At 37.0% G+C, this 12305-nt stretch overlaps 1 protein-coding gene across 1 annotated transcript; it reads right to left on the bottom strand.

Annotated features, from left to right (window-relative positions):
- Positions 1 to 8428: 8428 nt before the first annotated feature.
- Positions 8429 to 10718, bottom strand: LOC126606328 (uncharacterized). The gene has a single exon (XM_050273698.1). The coding sequence runs from the start codon at positions 10651 to 10653 to the stop codon at positions 8725 to 8727; it is 1929 nt and encodes a 642-aa protein (XP_050129655.1). The 5' UTR covers positions 10654 to 10718; the 3' UTR covers positions 8429 to 8724.
- Between the last annotated feature and the right edge of the window lie 1587 nt (positions 10719 to 12305).

The following is a 12305-nucleotide window of genomic DNA, read 5'->3' as shown; positions in this document are numbered from 1 at the left end:
GTTACTTGAAATCCACCCATTTGTAAAACGTTTTCCTTCAATTACCACTACCAAAACCCTCCCCTAGAACCTAGGAACAAAGCACAGGCAATGGTTGAGGCGTCGGAGTTGCGATGGAGCCGAATTGAAGACACCCAAAACTAGGGTTTCTGACGGGGTTTGAAGAAATTGAAGCCTTTCCAGGCCAAATTGGTCTTAGTCATAGGTATGAAAGTTGTTATACTCATTGAGAGCTTCAAATCTGCAAATTTTGGTAATTTTTAGAGATAGTTAATTTTTCCGGTGAGTCCGGGCGGCCAACCGCCACCCACGGCGGTGCGTGCGGTGGCGCGTGTCCAAAGGTCCGCCAATGCTATTTTTAGGCTATATTTGACGCCTTGAATTCAGTTTTGAGAATTGAATGACATAGATTGATCGTTAGAACCAAAATTCTCGAAGATACGTGAATAGGTCATTATATGAATCGATGATCTGACCGTTGGATCGTCATCAAAATTTAATAGGTTATTATTCATAATATTTGAGGAATATAGGAACTTATGGATTGGAAATCCGACATACGGATCTCCTCGAATTGGATTTGTAAGTTCGTAAAATAAAATGTTAACCGCCACTTGGTTTTGACAATTGGCGGAGATCCGACCGTTAGATCGTTCCGAAACTTTAGTATGTTATTCTAGAAGCATAATGTGGATCCTTAGAAGTTACGGATCAGAGATCTGATTTGTTGATCTTCTGGATCAAATTGCGTAGACTTATGTGCGATGTAAGTTATGTATTGTATCAATGAGGATTCTAAGATATGGTTTGATAATTGGTCACAGGCGCCGATCAATTGTGATGCCTCGATGTTTGTGCTAGGTAGTTGTAGTGCGGACTCCAAGTGAGTGGATCTTTTCTTGCTTATCATATTTTCCATGATTGATAATTCTATAAATGCTTTTAAATAAAATTGAAAAACGTATGTCATGACCAAGGTTCTAAAAAACGCTAGGGGCTAGTCGGGCGGCAGGCTAACGCATAGATGGCCTAGGCAGATTTAGTTAAATTTCTTGTATATCTTGTAAATAAATGCATATCGACACCTAAAAAAAACTATACTTGGATGGATAATAAAATAATGATAAAATGCAAATTAGGTATACTATTTCTATAAGTATTGGATGAACTTGTAGTAAATCCATCATTTGCAAATTAGATACACCATTTCCATAAGTATACCACCATGAAACCAAAAAAAGAAAAAAGCACGCAATTAATAATAAATAAATAAATAAAACCTCCTAGGACCGCCTAGCCCGTCAAGCCGCCTAGCCCGCCAAGCCGCCCATCCCACCTAGCCCGCTTAGGCCTAACCCGATTTTTCTACGCGATTTGCCCAAAAACGCCTCGGTTGTTAGGCGCCCAGCACCTAGGGCATTTTTTAGAACACTGGCCATGACGTATATATATTATATGTTATAAAATACTATGAGATGATTGAGTTTAGATTTCATCGTGATATATCCATATGCGTATTACCATGAATGATTATTGCGAACTACGAATGACTTGATCCCTATTTAGGGTACGTAAGCAGTCTAGCGAGGTGTTAAATGCAGCCATATAAGAAATGAGATTAAATAATCGAGACTATAGCCTTATTTAAGGAATTGAGCAATATGTGTGTGCTTTTGGTTTTAAGTATATACGTATACACTTGATGTTTTCCCAGAAAATGCAATTATATAATTTATGCTTTAAAAATGCCATGTCTATTGAATAATGCATAAACGATGAGTTGAATTGTTTGCATATATATATATATATATATATATATATATATATATATATATAATTGGGGTGCTGTGAATGCTCTGAAGTGCGAGGTGAACGCAGGACACACAAGTAAGTTCAAGTAAGTTTAGGTAAATTCAAGTATATGGTATTAGTTGAATTGATGGGGATATGATATGACTACATTTACGTGTTTAGCAACTTCGACACTGTCGTACAGGTTGCAATAGTAGGCAACTCTGGCATTGTCGTACAGGTTGCCTATGTGTCGTAGATGTTGTATTAGATGCATTTGAAGCTCATAAACCTACACCCCGGGTGATTGTGATTTAGCCAGAGATATGGTACATGCCTGTTTATAATGTCACCTCCCGCACCCTATGCTCACATTGGATCCAATTTAGGTGCACAGTCTTTTCGTACAGACCACCATAGATGGTTCCGACTCGTAGGTGACTAGCAATTTATCGCATGGCTATCATGAGAGAGTAGCATTGAGCATAATTATATTACACCCAGTCTTGTCGTACAGACCCTTTAGTGGTTTCGACTTGTGTGTAGTGTAGTGTCGTATAGGTCATCGTAGTGACTCTAGCTAGATTGTGACGTGAGCTATAGAATATGTCGTACAGATCACTATAGATTACTCCGACCTATATGCTAGCCATGATTGATGAGATATGTGATGAAATATGAATATGTCGTACATGTCACTATAGATGACTCCAACTTATATGCTAGCATACGTAATGAAATATGTGACGAACCAGTATATGTGATAAGGTATGAATAAGTTGTACAGGTCATCATAGGTGACTCTGACTTGCGTACTAATATGAGTTATTAATCACATGATTATTTGAAATTGATGACGAGATGCTGTATTGTGGTATATTTATAATATTTTCTAGAAATTATACTAGTGTTGTAGCGAGGGGTTATAATATTTTATATGGTTTCTATTAAAATTATATTAGCAAGGCCACTCACATTGTCTTGTTTTCACCCTCCATGTTTCATTAGATGAGCTTCCCTATCGTCGAAGATTCTTGGAGATTCTTAGTATTGGAGATTATTTCGAGGGTACGATTATTAATTTACTCTTCTGTACCTGCTTATGCTCTAATATCACGTGTGAAGTGGGTTCATTCCCGCTCACCAGTGCACTCTGGTATTTAGGCACTCTTAAGCTTAAATTTATTCACAATTTTTCCACATCATCACACTTTATGGCTTCGTCACCTTCCAGGTGTCGGCTAGCACAACTCAATTCAGAGTCCTAGTGGACATTCCGGGTCGGGGTGTGTCAATTAAAGTTGTATTTAAAAAACATATGTTGCATAACAATAGTATCATAGTGTATAGGAAACAAAATAGGAAGTTTTAACGAAAATGGCCTAGCACTATTCATTCTTAACCAAAATGACATTTTGTGTATAAAAAGTTCATAATGTGCCAAACTCTTTTCTTTATTTACTCTTATGCCATTATGTCATTATTATAGCAGGGTCCACAACGGCGTTGACATTTCTGTCTAGAAGTACATTAATTTACATGATGTTATTCAACTTATGCTAATTTTCTGCCAGCTCTTCATGCTTCCATCATGTTGTCGATGTTATGCATCTCTTCTTCTGTCAAATTGTTCTAGTACTGTTCATCGCCTTCGATTAGTTCAACATCTCTCTATCTTCTTTTACTTTATAGTACATTTCTGCTATTTCTTCTTTAAAATTTTGAGGCTTCCAGTATGGCTGATAACGAGCTTTTGACTTGCTGTAAATATACCTTTCTTCCTCTTTTGCTACTAATATCATATCATACATAAAATCTTCAAACTCATCTATGGCAAACATTTGGATCCCTCTAAATTTTAAAATATCTTTGTATGAATGAGTCCACCTATGCAGGGAGATAGATGATAGTCTAAAGGATTCTTTATTAATCATGGCTAAATGCCTAGGTTTTTCCTTATGCATATGTGCATACCAATATTGCCTAGGATTCTTTATCTAAGAGAACTTGTTGCCTATCAGAAAGCCTTGGTACCCTTGACTTGTACCTCAGAGTTGGATTTCTGATTCCTTCAACAATATTGCCATTAAAGTTGAAAGTAGGTACTGGTGGTGATGCTGGTCTGCTTATGCTATTTTGGAATCCACTGAATGATGGAGGTTGATGGTGCATCATTATGCTACTAAAAGGTGCTCTTCTGCCTTGTGATCTTATGCTATTTAAGGATGATGGTCTACGATATTCCATTACTGTTTAACAAATTAATCTTGATAAGATATCGGCTAATGTATTGTCATTACCTTTTATATGTTCAAAATTGGTTTAAAACCATTTCCTGTAATTAAATCGACAAAATTAACCCATCTTCGGGCTGCCTGTTTATTAGCATGTATCTTGTTATAATGAGAAACTATATTTTGACAATTTGTTCTAATCGTAAATACTTCACTATGTAAAAATAAAGAGAATGCTTCAAGTGAGTTAATTATTCCTAAAATTTCTAAATCTATTGATGGTAATCTTGACTGTACATCACTAAACTTTCCTGATGAATATCTACAAACTTGTTCGTCAAACTTTGGAGACTCCTTATGCTTTTTCTAGTATAGTAATAGTATACATGCCTATCCTAATGATGAAGCGTCTGTTTCAACTATTTTATAACTATCATCTAATGGTAATGTTAATGGCTTAAGTTTATTAATTTCTTCTTTTATATTTTGAACTAATTTAATATATTCACTATTAAAATATTTTTGTCCTGTTTTGCTAGTTTTACTATGTAATACTGCTATTTTTCTTCCTAAATCAGGGATACAATTTCTTGCATAATTTAACAATCCTAAAAATGCTTGTAACTGTTTTTTATCTTCTAACTAATTTGGAAATTCTAAAACATTTTTAGCTATATGATCTTGTAATTGTATTGTACCTGACTTGATATACATTCCTAAAAATTCAATATCTTGCTTTTCTAATGTTATTTTATTTTTACTAATCACAATTTCATTATTGATAAATTCTTATAAAACTATCTTTAAGTGCTTCCTATGTTCATTTCTATTTTTACTATGTACTAAAATATCATCTACATAAACACTACAAAATTTATCATATTTCTTGAAAATTTGATCAATCTTTCTTTGAAAGATCGAATGAGCATTTTTAAGTCCAAATAGCATAACAAGCCACTCAAAATGTCCTTTTAGACAAGTAAAAGTTGTCCACTCAATTGATTCTTCTGCTAATCGTATTTGCCAAAATCCTGATTTACAATCAAATTTACTAAAATATTTACTCTCTTGAATTTTATTTATACACTCATCTTTATTTGGTAACTTATAACTATCTTCATATGTATTATCATTTAATCTCTTATAATTATAAACTATTCTAGCCTTACCTCTCTTTAGTTTTGAATGTTTTCTCACAAGAAATGCTGCTGATCTATGTCTAAACTTAGAGGGTCTAATTACTTTTAAATTTAACAACTCTTTTATTTACTGCTCAAACTCTTGTTTATCTATTAAACTACAAGACATATCAGTTGTCTTAATATATAGTTAAATTTGGGTTAATTATATCTAATTTTGCTAATATTTTATTTTTATTCCAATGTAATTGTGGGTCTTCTCCTATAATTCTAGTTTGTTCTACTAATTGTAACAATTCTTCTAAATTCTTTGGTTTGTGTAACTGTAATATTTCTATACAATTTCCTTATTCTATAATTGGATATTCATGTTCAAATATTTCTTCATCAAATTCTTCTATGTTATTATGCTCATCATTTTCTTTTGAGTTTTCTTAATAATAACTATTTTGGTCACCAGATTCTTCTATACTTATGCTTTTGTATGCTTCTATGTTATTATGCTCATCATTTTCTTTTGAATTAACAAGTATCACAATTCAAAATTACAATCAATCGCCAATTCTACAAATATAGTCTTGATTCGGATTAGAAACCCAATGATCCCAAGCTTGAATCAAAACTGACCCCACAAATCAAATCCACAAATTAAGTACTTTCCAATTAAGTTCAAGCTACGAATCTGGCAAAAACACATGTGATTCTCTTATTAAAAGCTTTGGAAGAACGTGTGTCATTTGAGTGTGGCCTGGGATGGGCTGAAATATCTTTAGCCTTATGGGCCTTGCTGAAGATTAGTCTTACCATCAGGGTGTGGGATACCTCAGACTTGAACAAAAAAAATTCTTATTGACTAATCAATTATCCTTTGTTATTTTATATTTTTTGAAATAAAAAAATTACAATACTTGCATTATTTTACTAGATAAATTTTAACACACGTGGATTTGAACAAGCCACTTGCAATTTCTCACATACTCCTCTTAATATATTATTATCGATTGGATAAATCAAACAGAATTAACAAATAGTGTGAGAAATTAAAATGTGCATGTTTATTATTTCCCTTATTTTATGGATGTACTTAGTTATGTGCTCGTTCTGTTGTGCATAATGTATTTTAACTGTGAAAATGTTATACACGAAACTAGTTTCATTGTTTTTTTAAGATTGTTTAAGATCATTGCAACAAAAAATCACTCAAATTAAAGTTCATATGCACCTCAAATGTATGGCACATATCAATATTAAATTTTTAGTGTAAAAATATGATTTTTCGTTAAAGTAAACAGAACCGAAAACTTTTCGTTAAAATTCCCTTAAAAATATTCACTCTTACAACTGAAATCCCAATTCAATTCAGCCTTTTCCCTCTTAAAAATAGGGGTGTGTATCCACACACCTCTTGTTAATTTCTATCATTTGATCTTCTTCAATTCATCCGATCCGACAGTCAAAAATTAAAAAAATATGAAAAAAAAAAAAAAATGTGTGGATATCACTTCTCTAAAAATATCCACTCTTACAACTGAAATCCCAATTCAATTCAGTCTTTTCCTTCTATAACTTATGTCAAAAGAAGAAAAAAAATGTACCAATTTGTAACATTGAAACAACCGTGCCTGCACTCATGGCACGGTGATAGACGTGTCAAGTGCGAAATGGGGCCTCTTTCATTACTTTTTATATGAAACCAATGGGTGACGCAAGAGAGCCAACAACTGGAAGTGGCAGCGTCTTGTATTTGTCAGACGTATTCTTATAAACACCATTGCAATTTTAACGTGCTTCATCTATCTGAATATATAAATATCTACTCACTACTACGGACAAGGATTGTTTGCCCTCTTTTTTTTTTTATGCCTTTTCATGTTTTCTGTTTATGTGATTACAGTTAAGTCACGTCAATATTTTATATTACTATTTATTTTGTCTTATTATCTTTATAAAAAATATATATATAAAATGTTAACGTGGCTTAACCGTGACCACACAAAACAGAAGGGCATGGAAAAAGGATGGCAGACAATCCTTGTCCCGCTACTACATATTCATGAAGCGGTCTTAAGTTATTAACTGATTTTTGTCGAACTTGTAAAGAATTGTCAATTTCTCTTTTAAATTTTAATTTTAGTGGATTGGTTCTCTGACTTTTTTTAGTTGGCCAATTTATTTTTTGAATTTTAATCGATCACCAAAAAACCTTATGTAAACTGCATTACGTAACAAGTGTCCAAGAGAAATTGATCAAAAGGCATAGATAAAAAAAAAATGAAGTGCAAGCTAAAAACTACAAATATATTTCACAAAGATAACACATAACTATTGTATTTCGCAAACAAACACTAACCTAACCTATAAATGATCGTGTCAACTTATTATGAAAACAAGATAAATCAAAAGAAAAACTAACGAAAAGTTCAAAAAAAATTCTTTTTTAACGAAAAGTTCTTTTTTAAAGGTATATTAAATAGTACCAGTTAAAGGTACAAATATAATTTTTCGTTAAAAGTGAACAATACCAGAAGTGTTTTGTTAAAACTCTCTAAATCAAATGATCACACGCATTCAGCTTATGGGCTGATTTGAAAATCGGTGTACTGACCAGATTCTGGGCTGATATGAAAATGCCGCCGTGGAGAGGGCCAAGGAAAGGATGTGTGGTATGGATTGAGGCACAAAGCCTCTAGCTTTGGCCCAAAGAAACAGAAACAAGAAATGTGTCTATTTTACTTTTCCATTTTTAGGCAAAAGCATCCGTTGCGAAATATCTACAATCTCGGAGAGTATTGAATACTCTGTCACTTAGAGCCCTTAGATAAATTCAACGATTGTTGGAGAAAATTGAAGAGCCGTTAGATTGAAGCAGGTTGTCCATAGCAGGTTGTCCACGTGTGAAGCCCAACGGCCGCACCGCGTCACCCGAGTTGTGTTGTCCACGTATTAGGCTTGAAAATTTACCACACGTGAAGGGGTGTGTTGAGAATGAATCTAGTAATCAGGCTACTCTCCATATCGCCAATTGATTTTACAGTGGAACCTCAACTTCTTCAAACCCATTATCAGTTCATGAATCAATAATGCACAGGCTTTTCATATTCTTCTCCAGAGTCAGATAATGAATTGCAAATTGCAGGTTTCTACTTGTATTTGGTCATCGTGATTAAATGACATGGTAAACGGCATATAATTTGGGGAATACGTTTAGAGGCACTTGTTCCGTTCCTACTAGCTACGCCAGAACTTAACAAAAAAACGCTGCAATTACCAAAGGGATTGTAAGATGCGTACCATAAAACTCATATCAAAATATTCATCAGAGAAAACCAACAAATTCAAGCTTATTGGATGATTCTAACATCTCCTAAATTGCAGATATCAACATATAACCCGAACCCGATATGCACCTTTACTAAAAACATACAATTTCATTTTTCATTCACCTTTTTATCCTTCTACAAAACTCTGCAACAAAACACAAGGTACCTGCATTGCACCACTTCTATTCTCCCTCTCACTTTTATTAACATGCAAAACTCAACTCGTCGTTACTTCATCACTCAATCGACCACAACTAGCTTCTCATACTCTTCTCCCGATATCGCTAATTCCATGAACACATCCGGTCGAACTTCCCCGTCATTATCCAGGAACAACTTCAGCAGATTCTTTGAGAAGCCACTCAGCAGAGCCACCCCAGGCTGGTTCCCCGGCACCGGTACAGACCTCGAGTCCCTCAGATTCCAAAACACCAGCTGCGGAATCGCGTCACCATACCCGCTCTCCCTAAACTTCTTTTGTATCACGTCATAATCCGTCTCCCAGCTGTTGGGCGAAGCCTGATCAAACTCCATGTCACTAAACACGAAAATCCTCTTGATCATATTCTCCGGTTTCAAATTCCCCTTCACCGCAACGCTCAGCAGCAAATCAAACACCTGCTGGAAATCGGTGTTCATCCCCCAATCCATCTCCCTCATAAACTGGCACTTGCTCATCAGATCATCCCCTTCCACCAAATGCAGCTGAGGATTCTCACTGAATGTGATCACCAGCCCTTTCCACGGGTCCTCGCTCAGCTCAGATGCCAGCAGCCCCAACGCCACCGACACCTCCATTGGAGTCCCTTCCATGCTCCCGGACACGTCACACACGACCAAGCAGTTCTTCATCTTCCCCAACTTCAACATGTCCTCCACCATTCTCTTCCACTGAAGATCCGCCACCTGCCCAACATCACCGTCCCCTAGAGACCCAATAATCTCGTGGGGCAGCAGGGCTCCGGCAGCAATCTTCGCCTTGCCCGTCTTCACGTCCTCCAAGTACTTCTTGAACCGCTCTTCGTCATGCTTCAAGAAGGACTTCTTGTAATTCTTCATCGCCACCGACGCCACCCTGTTGTACAGAATTGAACCCCACTCGTTGGCCCCCATGTACACCTCCGGCAGCTCCAGAATCTTCCTCAGCGGCACCAGCACCTCCTTCCTCAGCCGGTCCCTCACTTTGTACGCGTAATGGGCTTCTTCAACGCCGTCGTATTCCTTGTACGATTCGCGCGGGAAAACCTTCCTCGCGATGCTCTCGCAGATCAGAGTGACCTGATCGAACGAGGAGTCGATCGAAGGGCACCACTTCGCCGCGAGGGTGATCTTGTTGCGCTGATTCGACTTCAAACTTTCCATATCGGCCTTCAGAAACTCGGCGAAAATATCCGAAATGCGCTCGTGCAGGAATCTGAAATCCGGATCGTGCTCGTACCGGGCCACCGCCTTCTTGGCCATGGCGACCTTCTTCTCCTTCCTCAGCCTGCTCGCATTTTCCTTCTCCAATTTTGCCAACTCCCTCAACTTCTCTTGCTTCGCCTTCTTTTCCTCTTCCGTCAGCACCTTTTTGACGGGGTTCTTCTCCCATTTTCCCCCGATTTTCTTGAACGGTCCCCAAGTCCGAATCTTATTTCCAACGCACGATTTTTGGGTCTTCCACACCTCCCTCTGGTTCCTCCGCACGTCCTCGCCTTCCAGAAGCCGGTATAGAATCTCCGGGAGGTCCTTGAAATACCCGAATTCCACAAACGCTTTGAGATTGCAGGCGAGGGTTTTGGGGTGGTGCTTGTGGAGCCAAAACGCCGCCGTGTGGAAGTTCTCCTTGTCGGACTTCCCGGTGCCGCGCACGCCTCGGAGGTTGCAGATAAGCTTTAGCGTGGTCAGAGCGTTTTGGTCCCAGGCCTGTGCGAGTTGCTCGTTCAGGTAATCGGCGGGGGTGTCCGGAACGACGTGGAAGAAGAGATCGAGGCAGGGGTTGCCGGTGGAGACGTAGGTGGCGGATTCGTTCTCCGTCAGGCCCATCTCGGGCTCATCTTCCATCGATTTGTTGTTGAAATCCGAGACCAACAAGTCGACCAAGGGTTCGCCGGTGGGGGGTTCGGGCTCGGATGTGGTCTTGGTGGGGTTGCTGAGCTCTGGAGGACCGAGTAGGCTGGGAGGAGCCATGGTTGTGAGCTGTATGAAAATCGCCGATCGACTGAGTCACGGAGGCGAGCGCGTGTGGAGAATTTTGATCCTGAAATGCCGAATTTAAATAGAACGTTACTTGGGTGCCACGTTTTTCGGCATATTTTGCGAATTTCTAATTTTTTTTGCTGCTTTATATTTTCCTTTTGAGATTTATTGAATTTTATCTATAACAAAAATTAAAAATAAATACGAAAAAGGAAAAAAGCATCTCTATAAACGGAAAAGCTGAAATTGATTTCATTAAATTTTCTGTGTGAACTGTCACAGGCTGGTTGAAGAACTGCAATTTTCACTTTTATTTTTTTATTTTTGATCAAACGATAGATTTGTTAATTAGATTAGATGTTAGATCAATTATTGACTGGATTTGAACCCACATTGTTATGCAAGAGCTCAAACATTTCCATCACTGTGATAAATGGCCACTTGCGCAATTTTTACTTTCATATTGTCTAAAATGTTTTAATTGTCTAAGTTACCCTAAAAAAGGGTTATGTGCGCCACACTTGATGTTTTGAGTTACATTTTTATCTATATGTTTGGTTTTTGAATTTCATTAGACTAAAAACATTTAAAGCTTTTAGCGATTTAATCAAACTTTAATTAACTTACTAATGAAGTTCAAATTATATAAATTGTAATGGAAGATCTTAGGTTCGATACTTTGTAAGCTGTGAATTTGGTTGATTGTGGCCACGTGTAGGATGCAATTCTCAGCTATCCTCCTCTGTGCCCATAAATGGTGGACAACTATAATACACCACCTGATGCCCCACTTTTAAAAAGATCCTAACATAGGATGGGTCCATTTTTAAATTTAAAACATGATTTTAAGGATTTATTTTTCAACTGTTTATGATTTTAAAGGTTTATTTTTCAACTGTTTGTTCGACTAAGAAAACATAAACAAACAACAACCATTTTGTTCATGTTATTGATTGATTAAGAAAAAACTATGTTTGTGCTTAATTTTCTAGATTAAAAAGTTGACACACCCCGATCCTAGAATCAAGACGTTCTGGCCATCACGTAGGCGTGACGTAACCAAAAGTGCGACGCGGAAGCAATAAATAAGAGAAATACGAAGGAATAAAAACCAATTACTAGCAATAATAACCAAGTAACGTGCTAGAGAGAGTTTAAGTGTGAAACACACATATTCATAGCATAAGTACTAGGTGCAGTCAAGTAGGAACATAACTAAATTACAACACCCGAATGTGAGTCCTACATTTATGTAGTCTGTCAGAACGTCGTGGGAATCCTCGTGAGCCACCACACCGCTAACTAGAACCTGGAGGGGCGCAAAACAAAATTGAGTGGGTCAGTAAAACAAAGCTTTTTGAAAACATTTCATTTAATAACATTTATAACCCTTCGCTGTAAAACCTGTATATTTTCTCAGAAAATAACATAATATGCATATAGATCTTCATATATCTCAAATCACCAATTTTTATCAAAAACCAGAAAGTATGTCATGCCATAAACGTCAACAATAGAATAAGAATGCAACATTATAACATGTGAAATAAGGAATCAACCGGAGACCCTGCAGTTGGTCCTGTACGGTTAATTCTAAAACTCAATATCCAATCCAACCGGAGTCACCACAGTGACCTGTACGG

Source organism: Malus sylvestris, chromosome 16 (assembly GCF_916048215.2).
Source record: "Malus sylvestris chromosome 16, drMalSylv7.2, whole genome shotgun sequence".
In the NCBI taxonomy this organism is placed as follows: Eukaryota; Viridiplantae; Streptophyta; class Magnoliopsida; order Rosales; family Rosaceae; genus Malus; species Malus sylvestris.
This window is presented reverse-complemented; position numbering and strand designations above follow the sequence as displayed.

Excerpts from the sequence above, each read along its gene's own strand:
- LOC126606328 (XM_050273698.1), bottom strand. The coding sequence starts at position 10,653 with ATGGCTCCTCCCAGCCTACTCGGTCCTCCAGAGCTCAGCAACCCCACC.